A 23268-nucleotide genomic window follows, 5' to 3' on the forward strand; every position below is an offset into this window, starting at 1 on the left:
CAAATTTTTAGAATTCTCAAATTCTAAAAGGAAAAAAAGTTATGCTTAAATTTTAGTTTTTTTTGAATTTTGGTTAAATCTGATCAAACTATGGTCAAACTACTTATTCAATAAGTATTAGTGTTACTAAATAATTATTCAAAAATATTGGTGTTACTAAATAATTATTTCAGTTTTTTTGAATTTTGATCAAATCTGGTCAAACTGTGGTCAAACTACTTATTGAAGAAATATTAATGTTACTCAATAATTATTGTTTTTTAGAATAGTAGTTTCAAATTGAAACAGTGAAACGTATGACTTCATGCTCAAGCTAAACTCCTGAGGGTTAATAGGATTGACATCTTACTATTGTCAGGAAAACAACAAGTGCAGACTTGGAAACTAGGGGGAAATAGAACCCGAAAGTTAAGCGTGCTAAGGTTGGAGTAGTGAGAGGATGGGTGACCGGCCAGGAAGTTAGATGATTTGAAATGATGAGGGGTGATTAGAGATTAGAGGTTAAATTGACCAGTGATGAGGGGTGATTAGAGATTAAATTGTAAAATAATTTAGAAATTTGAAAAAAATTAAAAAAATTCAAATATATAAATAAAAAAACTCGTAAAATTTCTTTTAGTCCTGGTTGGTGTTACCAGCCGGGGAGCTCCAGACAGCGGCCACATGGAGGGCCTTTAGTCCCGGTTTGCTACAGAACCGGGACTAGGGGGAGGGGGTGCCTTTAGTACCGACCATTTAGTCCCGGCTTTTTTCTACTAGTGTACGTTCAACTCAACTACTCTATCTCTCCAAAATAAGTGTCTCAATTTTAGTACAATTTGAGACACTTATTTTGAGACCGAGGGAGTATGACACATTGTCCAACATGAATGGACATATCATTGTTCTTTAAGGGCCTTTTAGTTAAGTAAACTATATTGTTCCTGTCATGTTTATATGTTCCATATGCGAATAAGAAATAATAGCTTTTTTGGGTAAATTAGGTGAGATTAGTATGTGGATAATACTTTTTGGAGTAATACTAATACTAATGCTAATTGAACGAAATAATACTGTACTGTACAATGAATATAGAATAATGCTAATGCGTGTATGGTTTTCTATCACCAGCCGGTGCCTGCTGTCTTTATATAAGTAATAATTAAATTTATCATCCCTCTTCCTGTATCCATTAAGTACGGACCAGACAATAATCCAACTTAGATATAACCCAACATGGGTTAGCGTACACATTAGGCTCGTAGTAATGGTAGTATTATAGCTAGTATCATGCATGCCAACTAGGCAATTTTGATAAGGTGTTATGAAATTAAATGAAGAAAGAGAAAGTTGAGATCATATTATAATACCGTATCATAGTAAATACTATGCTACTATGTGTCATACATGATAATAAATAAAATACTATACATGATACTAAGATATAATACTATGTATTATGGAGGTAGTATCATACACTAGTATGATATACATGATACTAGTATATGAAACTCTCCATTACAACAGCCTTAGCAATGTTATACGGGGATTAGACTAGACAGCTCATCCCTACTCCTCTTTGTCTGTACAGTGGTAAGTTGTTGTAGCCGAGGACCGGAGTAAATAATTAAGTGCAGCGTTGATCCAGTTGGCCTTTGTTTGGTCTTCACCTTGAAAGCTACGCGCTTTCTGGTAGACATCAAGGAATCAGCATTCACACTTGTGAGCGTTTACGTCTACTCAGTAGTCAATCATCACTTGTAATTTAAGGCTATATCAAGCTTGCTTGGTCAGGGCAAGAGGTCTCACTCACCTTCAAACTCTCCATCATCTGCTGCTTCGTGGAGTTTGGTTTGATTTGATACATCATACATCGCCGTCCATGGCGAACTGCTTCCGGAGGCCGTCGACGACGGTGCCTGCGGCTCCTAGGAGCGACGACGAGATCCTCCATCCAGCCAACCTCAGGAGTTTCACCTTTAAGGACCTCAAGAAGGCCACAAGGAACTTCCGGCCGGATAGCATGCTCGGTGAGGGCGGCTTCGGATCAGTGTTCAAAGGGTGGGTTGACGAGGCCTCCTTCGCCCCGGCAAGCCCTGGCACTGGCATGCCCATCGCCATCAAGAAGCTCAACCAGGAAAGCTTCCAGATCCACAAGGAATGGCTGGTCAGTGTTGCTCAGTGCCAATAACTTTTTAACTCGGTACCAACCAATCCCAATCCATTCATGAATTTGTTTCTGAATCTCATGTGCAGGATGAAGCGAGTCACCTAGGCCGATTGTCGCACCCCAATCTGGTAAAGCAGCTAGGGTACTGCCTCGAAGACGAGCAGCACCTGCTCGTCTATGAGTTCATGCCACAAGGAAGCTTGGAGAGCCATCTTTACAGGAGTAATTAACAGTTTACCACATAATCTTCTTCTAGCGTTCCATTGATCAGTTAACACCTCCCAAATTAGTTACTACTGAGGGTGAGATAATAACATGTTTGGGCGAATGATGATGTAGGGGCCTCGCATCTCCAGCCACTGTCATGGGATTTGAGGATGAAGGTTGCTCTTGGGGCAGCCAAAGGGCTGGCATTCCTCCACAGCGACAAGGCCAATGTCATCTACGGTGATTTCAAGACGTCAGACATTCTTCTTGATTCGGTATGTTTCTGTTCTTTCATTCTAATTGGATTGGGAAAGTGATTTCTTTTATTAATGCTATTTTTGTCAATTGATGGAATATGGATTGCAGAGCTACAATGCAAAGCTGTCTGATTTTGGGAAGCGAAAGGAAGAACCAACCGTTGATCCGGGCTTTTATATTGATGAATTGCCAAGCTACTATGCAAAAAGGCTGTCTGATCTTGGGTTGTCGACCGGTAATACAGAGCTTGGAGCTTAGTTTGTTTCTTTAAAGCAATGATCAGCTGCATATGATATATTTACATGCTTTGGTGTTGCTGAAACACTTCTATTCATTTTCTAAAACCCCCAATTTATAGTGTATATTTATATACTAAAAAGGCTATGAAGTTTAAGCATTATAGTTTGCTTCTCAGGGTTGAATGATTTTGTTGCTATGCAGTAGCCAGTAGGTATGGTTGTTATGAAGCACTACGAGAAACAGCGAAGAACGCTATTAATTTTTTGGGTTGGTTGTTGAGGTCTTGAGGAGGTCATATTAGTTAGGTACAGCTCAACTGCTCCAATATTTTTATGGTTTCAGACCTAGCTGGACCACTTGAGCTGGACCCCTTCACCATATGATATATTGGCTATATGCGCTTTAACTTTAGGGAGTAAGAGCCTAGCAGGTGATCGATCCATAAAAGGATCCAGCACAATCTTGCAGCTAGATAAGCACCCATGTACTTTCTACCAGACCGTCAACGGCGGGGAATGAGCAGTGTAGTGCAATCCTCATACAATATTGCTAATGTGTTGCCCTTTATCCAAAAAAATATTGCTAATGTGTACGTTAATCCATGTTGGGTTATATCCAAGCTGGATCATTGTCTGTTCCTCTGCAGTATCTGAGTATGAACTAGTAGCAGTGACACTCCATTTCGTTAGAAAGAATATGAACTACTCCTAGTCCTTTCTGAATCTTTGCTTTGACAGAGGACCCGACGGCAGAGAGCAACGTGTACAGTTTCGGGGTGGTGCTCTTGGAGATACTGGCAGGCAGGCGCCGACTGGACAGGAACCGGCCATCCGGTGAGCAAGACCTGGTGGAGTGGGCGCGACCGCACCTGAGGAGCAAGCGCCAGATCTCCCAAATCCTGGACGCGCGGCTGGGCGGTCAGTACTCCCTCTCCGGCGCACAGAAGGCCGCCGCGCTGGCGCTCAAGTGCCTCTCTTGTAACATGAGTGTCCGGCCGAGCATGGAGCAGGTGGTTGCGGCACTGGAGCAGCTCCAGGACACCAAGGAGGCCGCAGTGAGTGATCAGGGGAAGGCGAATGGCGGTGGCGCCTGCGGCTTTCTCAGGAAGTTTGGTGGTAGCCGGCAGCTGCAACCGTAGTTGGCGGCGAAGCGGCAGCATCGGGGGTGTCGCTGCTCATCCAATGATGAAGTGTAAAGAGGGAGGCAGAGACGATATTGTCTCTGAATGTGAAATTAGTGCTTCTTGCTTTTGCAAATTCAGGTTTGCCATGGTTTTGCTTCTTTATACAGAAGGGATATGATTAGTGAAGTTTTTTGTTTTGAGGACTCTGCCACCTCGCTGATTGGAAATGAGCTGAAAAGAACTAGTAATATGTAAAATAAAATAAAAATGAATGAATCAATTCATGGAATGGGAACTGAACTGGTTGGTTATCCTGGACACAGGTTGTTTGCTCAGTCAGCATTAAGATTGCTATTTATACAAGAAAGTTAAAAGGTAGTTGGATATACTCACTCCATTCCAAATTGATTGAGGATAACTCTATTTGGACAAAGTCTACAGAAAAAAAAAGTGCCAATGTTTGATAACATCTACGGAAATATATTTCATGGCGGATCAAATGAAACTATTTTAATATTGTATATGGTTATATATTTTTATGTAAACTTTGTCAAAGCTTAGCACTAGAATTAAAGGTAGTGATTTGGTTTGCACACTATGGGAGAGCTAATATGTCCTGATCATGGGCTATTGCCAAGGTTGCAGAATCCATGATGGCCTGCATGGGAGAGCTCCACTTGCATTGAAAAGTCTATCATTCCAAATTGATAAAGGGCAGTCTGGTGCATTGTTACTTGCTTCAGGATGTTTACAAAGATGTGGAGCTGCAGTTCTGTGCTACTCCTATACTAAGTTCTGTGCTACTCATATACTAGTTGAGCACTTGAGCTACAACTTGTCTAAATTTTTTAGCCGTGAAAGCAGCAGGCCAGATAAATAAGGCAGTTCTTATCCAGCTCACTTGTGTTGTAAGATGATTGGCTGGTTGAGCCAAATATGAGATGTTTCGTCAAAAAATCCCCATTGGGAACCTCTACTGAATCATGAGTGTCTGAACTCTGAAGAAATGTAACTGTAATGATGGTAAAATTACAAAAGATTTAACACTGTCCTATAAACAAATTTGCCAAAAAAAACTTTAATTTACAGACCCGTTCGCACTCTGAATTGTTATGATAATGCCATGCTTGCTGCAACATAAATATTACACTTGTGGACAGATAGTTGTTTACCCTGGGACTGGATGCAATATTCAAGTTTTAAGAAAAGAGCATTAGTTGTTTCTCGAACCAACACTAATGTTGACCTAAATTCAAAGAAAGTCAATGAATTAACTTTGTGTCTTAGTAGAAGAGAATTAGCTGACTAATATGTCCCATGAACCAGAATCACGAGGAGGAAGAGCTGATCATCTGAACTTGACGGAGACGGCCGATGACGCCCTGTTTGTGAGCCAAGCCGGTGTCGTTCGCAAGGGGCAATGGTTCAAAGGGAAGAAGAGAGCATGGGATGGCCTAACAACCCAATCTGCCAGCCTTGCTTGTTGGCTTTTGATCGCCGGTTCAAAACACCTGAGTAGCAGCAGCACACGTACGTAACGTAGCCGGGCTAGCTTGCTAGATCGATCGTCTCTTTGGCGTCTGCGGAACTCTCTTGGCTGGACGTAGCGACAGGAAACAGATTGAGAAACTATTTGGTGATGGCCACAGGTGCCTGTCACACCTGTTGGATACTTTGTATTGATCTTTTCTTTTTCGTTGATCTCTTCGTTGTGTTACAAGGTCTGGGGTGCACGCATATATATATGCTGAACATAGCTACGATCTAACCAAGTCGGCTACTAACTGGAGTACTACTCGGACGCTAGTACAGAGTACTATTCGGACTAGTACACGATCGTGTTTAGCTCTCACATTCACCCCCCTAAATACGATGTCCTTAGTGTGACTTGGATCTCAAATGCGACTGGTACTACTCATAAGCAACATCTTAGGCATTGCATTTGCCATTCTTCGTAGCATTTTAGTGACCGTCTTTGCTGCCGTCGGCTCGTCCGTAGCCTGACGCCAGCGCTCTTCCTTGGTCGTGTCTTCAACCTTTATCTGTTCTTCGGTGCTTGGTTGATTATCTTTCGGATCGTCGAGGGGACATCTTTTGAACCCGTGCGAGACCAAATTTCGGTCTAACTTTGCGTTCCAAGCTCTTGGCGCTTGCTTCAGCCCGTAAAGTGTCTTCTTGAGCTTGTAAACTTTCCCTTCTTTGCCTTTCTTCTCGTAGCCGAGGGGTTGTTCCACGTATACTTCTTCTTTGAGGTCGCCGTTGAGGAAAGCGGATTTCACATCCATATGATGAACCTTCCAATCCTCTTGTGCTGCCAAAGCTAGGAGCACTCTCACCGTCTCGATTCGAGTAACCGGTGCAAACACCTCCTCATAGTCAACTCCTTGACGTTGTACGTAGCCCTTTGCAATGAGTCTTGCCTTGTACTTCACAATGACACCCTTTGTGTCCTTCTGCAACTTGTAAACCCATTTCAAATCTATGGCCTTTTGGTTCGGAGGTCGGGTTACCAAAGTCCACGTGCCATTGCTCTCGATCGCCTTCATCTCCTCATCCATGGCGTGCATCCAACTTGAGCTTTCGCTCGCCTCTACAAGTTCGCCGGCTCCTCAACTCCGAGTAAACACAAATCGGAGTACTCGAGCGTAACTGGCTTTGCGTACTTGTAGACTTTCTTGAGGGTCTTGTAGCGACGAGGCCCGGAAGAATCCATTGTGGCTTGCGAAGGAGGTGACACAAATTGTGTCGGCATTGATGCACTTGAGGAAGACCGTTGAGTCTCAGGCGTGGTAGATGCAGGATCGTTGGCACCCTCGACGTCGGCGTAGTCATCGTGACCATGACCATCATCTTGATTGTCATCATCACTATGCGCCTCGTTGTTGAGATCGCTGCCCGTGTCGTGCGCGTCGTTGTCGCTATCACCTTGCGACCCATGCGCATCGTCGTTGGTGTCGGCACCATGATGATCACTACCATTGTGGTCACCTTGGTTGGGCATCTTGCCAACCACCTGGACGTCCTCCCCTGCATCATTATCAGTTGGAAATTCAACTGTGAATATGTTACTGTTTGGAGCATCGTCGACTGCTGCGCTCCAATTCCACGCTTGGTTTTCTTCAAACACGACGTTGCGTGAAATCCGTAGACGCTTGGTTCGTGGATCGTAGAAGCAGTATGCCTTGGTGCCGGAACTTCTCTCGTATCCGATGAACATCATCTTGGTGCTACGATCGGCAAGCTTTGAGAGATGTGGCTCCACCGTCTTCACATGCGCAACGCACCCAAACGTCCGTAGATGAGACACATTCGGCTTCCGTCCGTAAATTGCTTCATAGGGAGTCTTGCCGATCACTGCCTTCGTTGGAGCCCGGTTGAGAAGATAGACCGCCGTCGAGATAGCTTTTCCCCAAAAAGTCCCTGGCAAGTTCTTGCTCTTAAGTAAACTTCTCGCCATGTGAACGACGGTTCGATTGCGCCTTTCAACAACCCCGTTCTGCAGTGGCGTATAAGGCGCCGCGAGGAACCTCTTTATGCCAATCTTCTCGCAGTAGTCGTTGAACTCGTTTGACGTAAACTCTCCCCCGCAATATGTCCTTAGAGCGCGAACCTTCAGCTTGTGTTCCATCTCCGTTGCAGTCTTCAGCTTCTTAAGCGCTTCAAACGCCTCATCTTTAGATCGTAGGAGAACGACCCACATATATCTCGAGTAGTCATCTACCACTAGGAAGAGATACTTCTTTCCTCCGTGAGTTGCTGGGGTGATAGGGCCACATAGATCACCATGGAGCAGCTCGAGTGCATCACTTGCACGATAGGTAGACTGAGCAGGGAACGGCATGCGGTGCTGTTTTCCAACCAAGCACCCATCACATACTCGATCAACATGGTTGATAAACGGCATCCCAGATACCATCTCCATCTTCGACATCTTCTTCAAGGCGTAGAAGTTAACGTGTCCAAATCTAGCATGCCATAACCACGAATCATCATCACTCTTGGCGAGCCAACACTCTGGTTGAGATTGATCAAGGTTGAGAATATAGAGCCTGTTCCGTGTGCGATTAACACAGGCTAGCACGTTTCGGAGGTTGTCGAAGATCGTCATCACCCCGTTCTCAATTTCCACCTTGCATCCATTCTCGTCAAGTTTCCCGACAGAGATGATGTTGTTGCGAAGCCTTGGGATGTAGTATACTCCGGTGAGTATGCGATGTTCTCCCATGAGACCCTCAAAGAGGATAGAACCTTGCCTGCAAATCTCCACATTTGAACCATCATCGAACTTGACCGAGCCTTGAACATCATATTCCAGCTCAAGGAACTTCTCCTTGCACCCCGTCATGTGGTTACTAGCACCTGTGTCTAGATACCACGACACGTTCTGACTCCCGGATAACTTTGGTGTTACCTTTTTCTCATGAAGTAGCACCTTCCGGTTTGGTTTCACAACCGTTGTTTGGACGAGATCACAAACTTCGGCCATTAGAAGACCTGGACGTTCGTCTTCCTGCTTCGCCAAATTTGCCTTGATCTCCCGCTTGTTAGGCTCCGGACAATCCTTTGCAAAGTGACCCATCTCGTTGTAGTTATAGCACTTGACCTCGGACATATCCAAGTTCTGTGGCTTCCGCTCTTTATATCGGTCCGCCTTACCACGACCTTGTGGCTTGCCTTTTCCTTTGCCTTTTCCGGTTTGTCCGCCGCGCTTCGCGTTGCTTGAGCCTTCACCACTGTCACGCCTTCCTTTGCTACTTGGGGTCTCCCAATCTGCGCGTGAGTACATGAGTTGGTCACCACCTCCTCCTTTGCCTTTCCGACAGCCACGAGCATTCTCTTCCCATGTCCGCAAGCGTCCAATCGCCTTCGTTATGGTCATGTCGTCGATGTCGTAAAGCTGCTCGAGCGTGCCAATGATGTACGTGAATTTATCAGTCACTGAGCTGGAAAACTTCTCCACAATCTCGGTCTCCTCGAGCTTTGCACCAAGCGCGCGGATCTCTCCAACCAATGTAGTCAGACGCATGGCATAGTCATTCACCGATTCAGTTTCCTCCATCTGCAACTTGTGAAATTGGCGCTTCAGCACTTGTGCCCGAGCCTTCGTGACGCGATCTTCTCCGATCCTCATCTCTTTGAGTGCGTTCCACGCCTCTCTTGCTGCCTCGAATACCGCCAATGTCATTAGCATGGAATCCGGCACAGACTGGGCTATGGCGGCCATGGCACCTTCGTCGCACTCCTCGTCGACGTCGTCATCCGTGATGGCCTCCTACACTCGAAGGGTTCGGAGAATGATCTTCATCTTCACCGCCCACACGCCGTAGTTGGCGTCGGTGAGCATCGAGTACTGGATGGGGATGTTGCGATGCGCTAGTACGTTGGCGCCGCCCGTTCTGCCACCACTAGTTGCTGACTTGGCGCCCTTCTTCACCTTGTCGCTGTCTTGTTCACCTTGGAACCGCCGTTGCCGGACTTGTTTCCCTTGGAATCGCTGTTGCCGGTAGATCGTCGAGACTCTAGATACCAATTGTTGGCTTTTGATCGCCGGATCAAAACACCAAAGTAGCAGCAGCACACGTAGGTAACGTAGCCGGGCTAGCTTGCTAGATCGATCTAATCGATCGTCTCTTTGGCGTCGGCGGAACTCTCTTGGCTGGACGTAGCGACAGGAAACAGATTGAGAAACTATTTGGTGATGGCCAGAGGTGCCTATCGCACCTGTTGGATACTTTGTATTGATCTCTTCTTTTTCGTTGATCTCTTCGTTGTGTTACAAGGTCTGGGGTACACGCATATATATATGTTGAACATAGCTATGAGCTAACCAAGTCGGCTACTAACTGGAGTACTACTCGGACGCTAGTACAGAGTACTATTTGGACTAGTACACGATCGTGTTTAGCTCTCACATTGCTGATACCGACCTGAATCCGTCACCCATCTCATTGTGCAGTTTCGCCCGAACTTGAGTTTCGCCCCGGAATGCAACCGTACCAGCAACAACACTTCTGGCGACATTCTGGCACTCCTGTCAGGCTTGTTTCTCCGGCAAAAAGCGAGGGTGCCAAGGAATCAATCTGCTTGCTGATATGCTGGTTCATTTGGCTTAAAAGGAATGAATGAGTCTTCAATAGCAAATGTGCAACACTCCTGCATGTTTTTCAGAGGGTGCATGAGATCGTTGCTCGGAGAATGGCCCGGTTTGAAGGCGGCAGAACTGGCACATGTCTTCTCACACATATTGCCTCTTGAACATTGTCGGTGGAAAAGACACCTATGGAATCACTGGGATCCTTTCTACGGTTGGCGGACGCGGGGTTGTGCAAAGAGCGGGTCTGGCGGTCAGCACAAGGATCGTTTACCCAGATTCGGGCCACGGAGACGCGTAATACCCTAGTCCTGCTTTGATGTATATTTGAGTATTCTTGAGTTCTTGAACTAGCTACGGTGTGTGTCTCGTTTCAAAGATCCGAATCACTCTCCAGTACGCCTCGGGCCTCCTTTTATAGCCAAAAAGGGGTCGTCACAGTGGCACACATGAGGTGGAAAGGTGTATAGTGGTTGAGTTTATCCTCTGGCACCGTCGGACAAACATATTTAATGCGCTGCCGACGTGCCCCTCTTGCTTTATCAGGGACGGCAAGGAAACTCGTTCCAGCTGTCGTCGCCTCGCCTGACTCCGACGCGCGTCCGAGCTGACGAGGCGTTGTAGCGCCACGTTGACTGCTGCTGGGCTGGCGTGGTGGCAGAGTCTTCACGAAGATCTGCATGCCACCACGCAGGTGCTTGCTGAGTCGGTGTGGAGGCCGCACACTGCCACGCAGACGCCTGCCCAGCTGGTTGAGATAGCAGCTGCATGGGAGCGGCGGTGGAGTCTTGGCAGACGTGGGCCTGGCTGCAGCCCCGCAGATGTCCTCGGCAAGGGTCTTGCCGGGGACCCGGCAAGGGTCTTGCCGTGGCACCGCGGTCGTCCCCGGCAAGGATCTTGCCGGGGGTCTCGTGGATTTCCTTGGCAAGGATCTTGACAAGGATCGTCGTCTTCTGGTTCTCATTTGATCTTGTGTATTTATGATCTCCATAAAGATCTACATGCCACCACAGAGGCGCCTCCCGAGCCTTGGTTCCGATATGGTTGATGGCGTTGAAATTCCTTGGCTCAAGGGTGGCGCGCTCTGCTGGCATTGGGCAAGTTGCCCCGGCAAGGCTCTTGTCGGGGCTGCGGAGACTGCACCGGCAATGCTCTTGCCAGGGCTGCAGAGACTGCCTCGGCAAGGGTCTTGCCGGGGGAGTCCACTTCGCTCCCTTGCTCTTTGTGTCTCCGGTCTTCGCGTTGCTTTGGTTATCTTGTGCTTCGGCTTCCCTCCTCTGCTCTGCTCAGTGCGAGCGCAGGTGCGGCTCTGACTGCCCGTTGATACGTCTCCAACGTATCTATAATTTTTAATTGCTCCATGCTATATTATCTACTGTTTTGGACATTATTGAACTTTATTATCCACTTTTATATTATTTTTGGGACTAACCTATTAACCGGAGGCCCAGCCCATAATTGCTGTTTTTTGCCTATTTCAGAGTTTCACAGAAAAGGAATATCAAACGGAGTCCAAACCGAATGAAACCTTCGGGAACGTGATTTTCTCACCGAACATGATCCAGGAGACTTGGACCCTACCTCAAGAAATAAAGGAGGAAGCCACGAGGTAGGGGGCGCGCCTACCCCTCTCCCCCAGGCGCGCCCTCCACTCTCGTGGGTCCCTCTGTTGCTCCACCGACGTACTCCTTCCTCCTATATATACCTATGTACCCCCAAACGATCAAATACGGATCGAGAACCCTAATTCCACCGCCGTAACTTTCTGTATCCACGAAATCCCATCTTGGTGCCTATTCCAGAGCTCCGCCGGAGGGGGCATCTATCACGGAGGGCTTCTACATCAACATCATAGCCTCTCCGATGAAGTGTGAGTAGTTTACCTCAGACCTTCGGGTCCATAGTTATTAGCTAGATGGCTTCTTCTCTCTTTTTGGATCACAATACAATGTACTCCCCCTCTCTTGTGGATATCTATTCGATGTATTCTTGTTTTTGTGGTGTGTTTGTTGAGACCGATGAATTCTGGGTTTATGATCAAGATTATCTATGAACAATATTTGAATCTTCTCTGGATTTTTTTATGTATGATTGGTTATCTTTGCAAGTCTCTTCGAATTACCAGTTTGGTTTGGCCTACTAGATTGATCTTTCTTGCAATGGGAGAAGTTCTTAGCTTTGGGTTCAATCTTTTGGTGTCCTTTCCCAGTTACAGTAGGGGCAGCAAGGCACGTATTGTATTGTTGCCATCGAGGATAACAAGGTGTTTTTTTTATCATATTGCATGAATTTATCCCTCTACTTCATGTCATCTTGCTTAAGGCGTTACTTTGTTTTCATGAATTTAATACTCTAGATGCATGCTGGATAGCGGTCGATGAGTGGAGTAATAGTAGTAGATGCAAGCAGGAATCGGTCTATTTGTCTTGGACGTGATGCCTATATACATGATCATACCTAGATATTCTCATAACTATGCTCAATTCTATCAATTGCTCAACAGTAATTCGTTCACCCACCGTAAAATATATATGCTCTTGAGAGAAGCCACTAGTTAAACCTATGGCCCCCGGGTCTATCTTCATCATATTAATCTTCCAATACTTAGTTATTTCCTTTCCTTTTTACTTTGCTTTTATTTTACGTTGCATCTTTATCACAAAAATACCATGAATATTATCCTATCATATCTCACTCTCGTAAGTGACCGTGAAGGGATTGACAACCTCTTACCGCGTTGGTTGCGAGGAGTTATTTGTTTTGTGCAGGTGCAAGGGACTCGCGCGTAGCCTCCTACTGGATTGATACCTTGGTTCTCAAAAACTGAGGGAAATACTTACGCTACTTTGCTGCATCATCCTTTCCTCTTCAAGGAAATCGAACGCAGTGCTCAAGGGGTAGCAAAAAGAATTTCTAGCGCCGTTGCTGGGGAGGTTCGCACAAGTCAAGATTTGACTCCCGACAATGAGCCATTTCTGGCGCCGTTGCCGGGGAATCTACGCAAAAGTCAACATACCAAGTACCCACTACAACCCTTATCTCCCGCATTACATTATTTGCCATTTGCCTCTCGTTTTCCACTCCCCCACTTCACCCTTGCTGTTTAATTCGCCCTCTCCCTCTATCCTCCCTCTCTTTCTCTATTTACCTCTTTTTGCCCACTTGCTTTTTGTTTACTTGTGTGTTGGATTGCTTGCTTGTCATGATGGCTCAAGATAACACTAAATTGTGTGACTTTACCAATGCCAACAACAATGATTTTATTAGCACTCTGATTGCTCCTCTTAGCGATGCTGAATCTTGTGAAATTAATGCCGCTTTGCTGAATCTTGTCATGAAAGATCCGTTTTCCGGCCTTCCTAGTGAAGATGCCGCTACCCATCTAAATAGCTTCATTGATTTGTGTGATATGCAAAAGAAGAAATATGTGGACAACAATATTGTTAAGTTGAAGCTATTTCCTTTTTCGCTTAGAGATTGTGCTAAAACTTGGTTTTCGTCTTTGCCTAAAAATAGTATTTATTCTTGGAACAAGTGCAAAGATGTTTTTATCTCTAATTATTTTCCTCCCGCTAAGATCATCTCCCTTAGAAACGATATTATGAATTTTAAGCAACTTGATCATGAACATGTTGCACAAGCTTGGGCGAGGATGAAATTAATGATACGTAATTGCCCTACTCATGGTTTGAATTTGTTGATGATTATACAAAAATTTTATGCCAGATTGAATTTTGCTTCTAGAAATCTTTTAGATTCGGCCGCGGGAGGCACTTTTACGGAAATCAGTTTAGGAGAAGCTACTAAACTCCTAGATAATATTATGGTTAATTATTCTCAATGGCATATTGAAAGATCTACTAATAAAAAGGTGCATGCGATAGAAGAAATTAATGTTTTGAGTAGAAAGATGGATGAGCTTATGAAATTATTTGCTAGTAAGAGTGTTTCTTATGATACTAATGATATGCCCTTGTCTACTTTGATTGAGAATAATAATGAATCTATGGATGTGAATTTTGTTGGTAGAAACAATTTTGGTAACAACGCGTATAGAGGAAATTTTAATCCTAGGCCTTATCCTAGTAATCCCTCTAATAATTATGGTAATTCTTACAACATTTCTTATGGAAATTATAATAAGATGCCCTCTGATTTTGAATCTAATATTAAAGAATTTATTACTTCGCAAAAGAATTTCAATGCTTTGATTGAGGAAAAATAGCTTAAGATTGATGATTTGGCTAGGAACGTTGATATTATTTCTCTTGATGTTGATTCTTTAAAGCTTAGATCTATTCCTCCTAAGCATGATATCTATGAGTCTCTCAAAGCCATGAGAATTTCCATTGATGAGTGCAAAGAAAGAACCGCTAGGATGCGTGCTAAGAAAGATGCCTTTATAAGAGTGTGTTCTTCTAGTTCCTATGAAAATAAAATGAAGATCTAAAAGTTATTGATGTGTCCCCTACTAAATGTTTGTTTTGCAATATGAATCTTGATAATGATGGGACTGAATATGATCCACCTTTACCTAGAAGGCATTCCAAAAATTCAGAGTTTTTAGATCTTGATGCTAAATTTTATGAAAGTGGGATTGAGGAAATTAAAACCCTAGATGTTGCTAAACCCACTATTTTGGATTTCAAGAAATTTAATTATGAAAATTTCTCTTTGATTGATTGTATTTCCTTGTTGCAGTCCGTGCTAAATTCTGCTCATGCTTATAGACAAAATAAAGCATTTACTAAACATATTGTTGATGCCTTAATGCAATCTTATGAAGAAAAACTTGAGTTGGAAGTTTCTATCCCTAGAAAACTTTATGATGAGTGGGAACCAACTATTAATATTAAGATTAAAGATCATGAGTTCTTTGCTTTATGTGATTTGGGTGCTAGTGTTTCCACGATTCCAAAGACTTTGTGTGATTTGTTAGGTTTCCGTGATTTTGATGATTTCTCTTTAAACTTGCACCTTGCGGATTCCACTATTAAGAAACCAGTGGGAAGAATCAATGATGTTCTTATTGTCGCAAATAGGAATTATGTGCCTGTAGATTTTATTGTTCTTGACATAGATTGCAATCCTTCATGTCCTATTATCCTTGGTAGACCTTCCCTTAGAACGATTGGTGCAATTATTGATATGAAGGAAGGAAATATTAGGTTCCAATTTGCGTTAAGGAAAGGCATGGAACACTTTCCTAGAAAGAAAATTAAGTTACCTTATGAATCTATTATGAGAGCCACTTATGGATTGCCTACCAAAGATGGCAATACCTAGATCTATCCTTGCTTTTTATGCCTAGCTAGGGGCGTTAAACGATAGCGCTTGTTAGGAGGCAACCCAATTTTATTTTTATTCCTTACTTTTTGCTCCTGTTTAGTAATAAATAATTTACCTAGCCTTTGTTTTGGTTGTGTTTTTTGTGTTTAATTAGTGTTTGTGCCAAGTAGAACCGTTGAGAAGACTTGGGGAAAGTCTTGATATGTTGCTGTAAAAAACAGAAACTTTAGCGCTCACGAGAACTTCTGCCATTTTTACTTGCAAAGTGCTATTTAGCTAATTATTTTTGCAGATGATTAATAGATAAATTCCTCACGTCCAGAAATTTATTTTAGAATTTTTGGGGTTCCAGATCTTGCGCTAGTTACAGATTACTACAGAATGTTCTGTTTTTGACAGATTCTGTTTTTCGTCTGTTGTTTGCTTATTTTGATGAATCTATGGCTAGTAAAATAGTTTATAAACCATAGAGAAGTTGTAGTACAGTAGGTTTAACACCAATATAAATAAAGAATGAGTTCATTACAGTACCTTGAAGTGGTCTTTTGTTTTTTTCGCTAACGGAGCTCACGAGATTTTCTACTTTGAGTTTTGTGTTGTGAAGTTTTCAAGTTTTGGGTAAAGATTTGATGGATTATGGAACAAGGAGTGGCAAGAGGCTAAGATTGGGGATTCCCATGGAATCCCGAAGATAATCTAAGGACACGTAAAAGCCAAAGCTTGGGGATGCCCCAGAAGGCATCCCCTCTTTCGTCTACTTCTATCGGTAACTTTACTTGGAGCTATATTTTTATTCACCACATGATATGTGTTTTGCTTGGAGCATCTTGTATGATTTGAGTCTTTGCTTTTTAGTTTACTACAATCATCCTTGCTGTACACACCTTTTTGAGAGAGCCATACATGATTGGGAATTTGTTAGAATACTCTATGTACTTCACTTATATCTTTTGAGTTATATAGTTTCGCTCTAGTACTTCACTTATATCTTTTATAGCACGGTGGTGGATTTGTTTTATAGAAACTATTGATCTCTCATGCTTCACTTAGATTATTTTGAGAGTCTTAAATAGCATGGTAGTTTTCTTAAATAATCATAATATGCTAGGTATTCAAGAGTAAAAAAATTCTTATGAGTGTTTTGAATACTAAGAGAAGTTTGATGCTTGATGATTGTTCTGAGATATGGAGGTAATAATATCAAAGTCGTGCTAGCTGAGTAGTTGTGAATTTGAGAAATGCTTGTGTTGAAGTTTGCAAGTCCCGTAGCATGCACGTATGGTAAACATTATGTAACAAATTTGAAACATGAGGTGTTCTTTGATTGTCCTCCTTATGAGTGGCGGTCGGGGATGAGGGATGGTCTTTTCCTACCAACCTATCCCCTAGGAGCATGCGCGTAGTGCTTGGTTTTTGATGACCTGTAGATTTTTGCAATAAGTATGTGAGTTCTTTATGACTAATGTTGAGTCAATGGATTATGCGCAGTCTCACCCTTCCATCACTGCTAGACTCTTCGGTACCTTGCATTGCCCTTTCTCACATTAAGAGTTGGTGCAAACTTCGCCGGTGCATCCAAACCCTGTAATATGATACGCTCTTTCACACATAAACCTCCTTATATCTTCCTCAAAACAACCACCATACCTACCTATTATGGCATTTCCATAGCCATTCCGAGAGATATTGCCATGCAACTTTCCACCATTCCGTTTATCATGACACATTCATCATTGTCATATTGCTTAGCATGATCATGTAGTTGACATAGTATTTGTGGAAAAGCCACCGTTCAAAATTCTTTCATACATGTCACTCTTGGTTCATTGCATATCCCGGTACACCGCCGGAGGCATTCATATAGAGTCATCTTTTGTTCTAGTATCGAGTTATAATCATTGAGTTGTAAATAAATAGAAGTGTGATGATCATCATTTTCTAGAGAATTGTCCCAAGTGAGAAATAAAAAAAGAGAAAGGCCATAGAAAAAGAAGGCCCAAAAAAATGAGAGAAAAAGAGAGAAGCGACAATGCTACTATCCTTTGCCACACTTGTGCTTCAAAGTAGCACCATAATCTTCATGATAGAGAGTCTCTTGTTTTGTCACTTTCATATACTAGTGGGAATTTTTCATTATAGAACTTGGCTTGTATATTCCAATAATGGGCCTCCTCAAGTGCCTAGGTCTTCGTGAGCAAGCAAGTTGGATGCACACCCACTTAGTTTCTTTTGTTGAGCTTTCATACATTCATAGCTCTAGTGCATCCGTTGCATGGCAATCCCTACTCCTTGCATTAATATCAATCGATGGGCATCTCCATAGCCCATTGGTTAGCCTCGTTGATGTGAGACTTTCTCCTTTTTTTGTCTTCTCCACATAACCCCCATCATCATATTTTATTCCATCCATAGTGCTATGTCCATGGCTCACGCTCATATATTGCGTGAAAGTTTATAGGTTTGAGATTACTAAAGTATGAAACAATTGCTTGGCTTGTCATCGGGGTTGTGCATGATGAGAGCATTCTTGTGTGACGAAAATGGAGCATGACTAAACTATATGATTTTGTAGGGATGAACTTTCTTTGGCCATGTTATTTTGAGAAGACATAATTGCTTAGTTAGTATGCTTGAAGTATTATTATTTTTATATCAATATGAACTTTTATCTTGAATCTTTCGGATCTAAATATTCATACCACAATTAAGAAGAATTACATTAAAATTATGCCAAGTAGCACTACACAATTAAGCTTGGGGATGCTTGATACGTCTCCAACGTATCTATAATTTTCGATTGCTCCATGCTATATTATCTATAGTTTTGGACATTATTGGGCTTTATTATCCACTTTTATATTATTTTTGGGACTAACCTATTAACCGGAGGCCCAGCCCAGAATTGCTGTTTTTTTCCTATTTCAGAGTTTCGCAGAAAAGGAATATCAATCGGAGTTAAAACGGAATGAAATCTTCGGGAGCGTGATTTTCTCACCGAACATGATCCAGGAGACTTGGACACTACATCAAGAAATAAAGGAGGAAGCCACACCCTCCACCCTCGTGGGCCCCCTGTTGCTCTACCGACGTACTCCTTCCTCCTATATATACCTACGTACCCCCCAAACGATCAAACACGGAGCCAAAACCCTAATTCCACCGCTGTAACTTTCTGTATCCACGAGATCCCATCTTGGGGCCTGTTCCGGAGCTCCGCCGGAGGGGGAATCCATCACGGAGGGCTTCTACATCAACACCATAGCCTCTCCGATGAATTGTGAGTAGTTTACCTAAGACCTTCGGGTCCATAGTTATTAGCTAGCTAGATGGCTTCTTCTCTCTTTTTGGATCTCAATACAATGTTCTCCCCCTCTCTTGTGGAGATCTATTAGATGTAATCTTCTTTTTGCAGTGTGTTTGTTGAGACCGATGAATTCTGGGTTTATGATCAAGATTATCTATGAACCATATTTAAATCTTGCCTGAATTCTTTTATGTATGATTGGTTATCTTTACAAGTCTCTTCGAATTATCAGTTTGGTTTGGCCTACTAGATTGATCTTTCTGGCAATGGGAGAAGTGCTTAGCTTTGGGTTCAATCTTGCGGTGTCCTTTCCCAGTGACAGTAGGGGCAGCAAGGCACGTATTGTATTGTTGCCATCGAGGATAACAAGATGGGGTTTTTATCATATTGCATGAATTTATCCCTCTACTTCATGTCATCTTGCTTAAGACGTTACTCTGTTTTCATGAACTTAATACACTAGATGCATGCTAGATAGCGGTCGATGAGTGGAGTAATAGTAGTAGATGCAGGCAGGAGTCGGTCTACTTGTCTCGGACGTGATGCCTATATACATGATCATACCTAGATATTCTCATAACTATGCTCAATTCTGTCAATTGCTCAACAGTAATTCGTTCACCCACCGTAAAATACATATGCTCTTGAGAGAAGCCACTAGTGAAACCTATGGCCCCCGGGTCTATCTTCATCATATAAATCTTCCAATACTTAGTTATTTCCTTTGCTTTTTCCTTTGATTTTATTTTACTTTGCATCTTTATCAAAAAAATACCAAAAATATTATTCTAGCATATCTATCAGATCTCACTCTCGTAAGTGACCGTGAAGGGATTGACAACCTCTTATCGCGTTGGTTGCGAGGAGTTATTTGTTTTGTGCAGGTGAAAGGGACTCGCCCGTAGCCTCCTACTAGATTGATACCTTGGTTCTCAAAAATGGAGGAAAATACTTACACTACTTTGCTGCATCATCCTTTCCTCTTCAAGGAAATCCAACGCAGTGCTCAAGAGGTAGCATCCGTGCATAAGTAAAGGGGTGCAAAGGAGATCCCCTACTTTTGTACATCGATAGGAACCCTCGAGCCTAGGCCACACATAAGCGCGACACATTGTTGGGCTAGGCCCAGAACGGTGCGTGGGCAGGCGAGGTGGGTTTTTACTACAGTAACTTTTCTATCTGCTGCGTTTCCCCACGACCCGCGTTGAACGTGCGACGTGGAGGGTCATGCGTGACGTGGGGGTCATGCATGGGGAAGTTTCCGCACGCATGCATCACATCGTGGTAAAGAGGCGGCTCGCGCCTTCCCCATAAAAAGAGAAAAACACAGAGGCACGGCTCATTTACTAAGTGAACTTGGGTCGTGGACTTCAAGACACCCGCGCCCCATGATCACAGGGTGGAGAACGGTTGCCTCACCCATCCCCTTGATTTCTGCTTGCTCGCCACGTGTCCCTCATGCCCCCAAGGTGGCAGGCAGTGGACGTGCGAGGGGGGCACGGGTCTTACATAACGAGGCGGGAAACCGGGCCGTCACTGATTTGAGCAGCGGGTCGGTCTCGATTCCCTGCACCAATGATGGCCGGATTGGCTGAGTGGGGCGGCCGAGCCCTGACCCCATCCCTTTATAAGAAGGGGAGGGGTATGGCACCCCACAATCTTTCATCATCCCTCTCCTTCCACATCGGATCCATTCTTTCATCTGCCATGGCGAGAGGGGGCGCTGACCCTTCGACGATGGCGGCGAGGGTCTCTTCTTGACAGCGCGTCCCTCTTTCCCAAGATTTCGCGGCGGTGGAGCCGGCCATGAAAGGAAGGGGGAGGGGTGAGGCCGACGTCAGCGTGGCGCTCGGGGAAGAGGGGGACGGGGAGGCGCACTGGCCTTGCCTCCGCCAGCGATACCTCCCCCAATGGAGGGCCACGTCAGGGAACAGCCTCGTGGGTCTTCATCAGGCTGCGTCGACCACCATATCGTCGCTTTCGTCTCCCAGCTCCATTCGCTCGGGAGATGGAGCTCGATCCGCCTCAGACCCTCAGGTTGCATATGAGGGGCTGCGGGAACGGCGGCACGCGGGTTGACATCGACTTTCCCATTCCTCACGTCGTGTACCTTCGTCGGAGGTGGAAGACTTTTGCTCGTGTCCACAACCTGACGGAAGGGCTCGTTCTCTACTTCAAATTAATGGAGAACGGCCTGCTTTCCGTCAAGATCTTTGGGAACCTTGGAACTCGCCTAAAGTGCTGGGTGGAGAGCTCCTCCAATGATGAAGACTCCTCCTCAAGCAGGAGTGACGAGGAGGATAGCGACAGCGATGACGAGGGCATCGAGCGGGGCGACGCCGACCTCGACTCCGACTGACCGTGTTGCCCCTTCCTCGGCCACGCGCCCTGCTGAGGGCCTTCCTCGTCAAGCTCTCCATCCGCGCGTTCCCCGTTGCCTCCTTTTTTCCTTCACCTGCCGCACCTGGGAGGAAAAGGGTAAGAATGAGGATCACGGGGCACTTATCTTTTTTAGTTTGTAAGCCTGCGGGCACTTGTGAAATTTAAAACTTGTAATCCCCTTACTCATGTTTCCATTCCGTACGAACTGTATCTGTATGGGACGTATTTAATGAAAAAGGAGGCTTGCCGGGCTCTTTGTGCGTGAGCGAAGCCCATGCCAAGGAGTAAATCCTTGTTATTTTTAAGATAAACATTGTGGCCCGGCAACAAGTCTTGTCGTCCCCTTACTTCATTCGATCATACTCACGCTCTTGGCGGAGGCAGGGGCGGAGTAGGGTTAGGCCCTTCGTTTGCTTCCTTGTCACCGCGGCTACAACCAAGTTCCGACCCAGGGAATGGTCCTTGGGTACAGGAAAGGGGGAGCACGGTGGCCTAGGAATAGAACGAGGTTTCATACGCCCCACTTTCATATGGAAATGTGCGACAGGGGATAAAAGACTTATCTGAATCTGCAGTCCCCAGCAACCTTGGCTTGCCGTGGTTGGATCCTTGTGTCTGCAGCCCCCGACAACCTTGGCTTGCCGGGGCCGGAGCGCCGGTTTGTTCTTTTTCTTCCCATTAGCTCAGCAGAAATGTCCATGTACCCTGCGAACCAAAGAGGACGGAAAGGAACAGAGAGACGCACACTCGACCTCCATGCTAGGGGTTAGCCACCGCTAAGCACTATTAACCCTAATCGAGGTCTTGTAATGACGGAGTATGTAACTGGCTACTTTTCCTTTACCAAAAAAATTTGGTATTACAGGATTGAAATCAGACAGTTAGTGCTATTGTTGCGACATTGGTTCAGTTGGCTGAGTTAGATGGATGGATGGATGAATGATGCCCTTGATTTATGGAACTACTGTACTGTTCCATGAATAACGAGATTGCAGTATAAAGTGTTTCCCTATACTAATATAGAAGCACTGTCTTAATATAATGTAATTAAATTAAGTATTCCCCTTATTCACGTCCATTAATTCAGAATATGAAATACTAGTGGTAGTTGTTGTAGTACTATATATATAATTAAGTGCAGCTATTGTGCATGCATATCATCCCTTGAAAGCTACGCGGTTTTTGGTGGACATCGAGGAACCAGGATTCACACTTCAATAGTCAAGTCACTCACCACTTTTAAGGCTATATATCAAGCTTGCTTGGTCAGGGTGAGATGTCTCACTTATATTCATACTTTCTAACTCTCCATCATCTGCTGCTTCGTGGAGTTTGGCTTGATTTGGTATATCACCATCCATGGCAAACTGCTTTCGGAGACCGGCGACAACAATGCCTGCAACCCCTAGGAGCGAGGGCGAGATCCGCCAGCAGGCTGACCTCAGGAGCTTCGCCTTCAAGGACCTCAAGACGGCCACCATGAACTTCCGAACTGACAGCGTGCTCGGCGAGGGCGGGTTCGGATCGGTGTTCAAAGGGTGGGTCGACAAAACCACGTTTGCTCCGGCCAGCCGCGCCGCCGGTATGCCCATCGCTGTCAAAATACTTGAGCAGACAGACTTACAACGCCACATTCATTGGTTGGTCAGTGCCAATTCCTTCATCTCTTCATTTCTTACATATGCACATTCAGAATTAATAAGTCAATGGATTTCTGAATCCATTTTTTATTGGACAATAAACGTTCTTAATTAGTTATGGGATCTGAGAATGAAGGTTGTTCTTGGGGCAACCAAGGGGCTCGCGTTCCTCCATAGCAACAAGGCCGATATCAGCTACGGTGATTTCAGGACCTTGCATATTCTTCTTGATTCGGTATGCTTCTATTCTTCCATTCTAGTTTGACCAAGAAAGTAATTTTTTCAGCACCTTAGTAATGCTAATTGTGTCATTTGATGGAATATGGATTGCAGAGCTACAAAGCAAAGCTGTCTGATTTTGGGATGCCGAAGGATGAACCAACTATTGATCGGAGCTTTTATATCGATGAGGGGGGACGTCGGACAAGCATGAGAGAGAGGCGGTCCGCTCGCCCGACCAACTATCGAGGCCACCCAAACCCTAGAAGAAAGAGCGACGTTGTCGATCTACCCTGGCCCTCCCCGATAACTTTGACATGAGGGGGGACGTCGGACATCCATGAGAGAGAGGTGGTCCGTGATACG

At 44.5% G+C, this 23268-nt stretch overlaps 1 protein-coding gene across 1 annotated transcript; it reads left to right on the top strand.

Moving 5' to 3' along the window:
• Positions 1-1779: 1779 nt before the first annotated feature.
• On the top strand, positions 1780-4257 carry LOC123146996 (receptor-like cytoplasmic kinase 176). Its single transcript, XM_044566253.1, has 5 exons — positions 1780-2146; positions 2236-2371; positions 2489-2631; positions 2723-2849; positions 3592-4257. The coding sequence occupies exons 1-5, from the start codon at positions 1862-1864 to the stop codon at positions 3990-3992; spliced, it is 1092 nt and encodes a 363-aa protein (XP_044422188.1). The 5' UTR covers positions 1780-1861; the 3' UTR covers positions 3993-4257.
• The last annotated feature ends 19011 nt before the right edge of the window (positions 4258-23268 follow it).

This window comes from Triticum aestivum, chromosome 7A (genome assembly GCF_018294505.1).
Source record: "Triticum aestivum cultivar Chinese Spring chromosome 7A, IWGSC CS RefSeq v2.1, whole genome shotgun sequence".
In the NCBI taxonomy this organism is placed as follows: domain Eukaryota; kingdom Viridiplantae; phylum Streptophyta; class Magnoliopsida; order Poales; family Poaceae; genus Triticum; species Triticum aestivum.

Bases quoted from the DNA above. Each gene is read 5' to 3' on its own strand.
- LOC123146996 (XM_044566253.1), top strand. From the start codon at position 1,862: ATGGCGAACTGCTTCCGGAGGCCGTCGACGACGGTGCCTGCGGCTCCT. The intron at 2,372-2,488 runs GTAATTAACAGT...ATGATGATGTAG, and splicing joins GGAGAGCCATCTTTACAGGA to GGGCCTCGCATCTCCAGCCA. The intron at 2,632-2,722 runs GTATGTTTCTGT...TATGGATTGCAG, and splicing joins CAGACATTCTTCTTGATTCG to AGCTACAATGCAAAGCTGTC.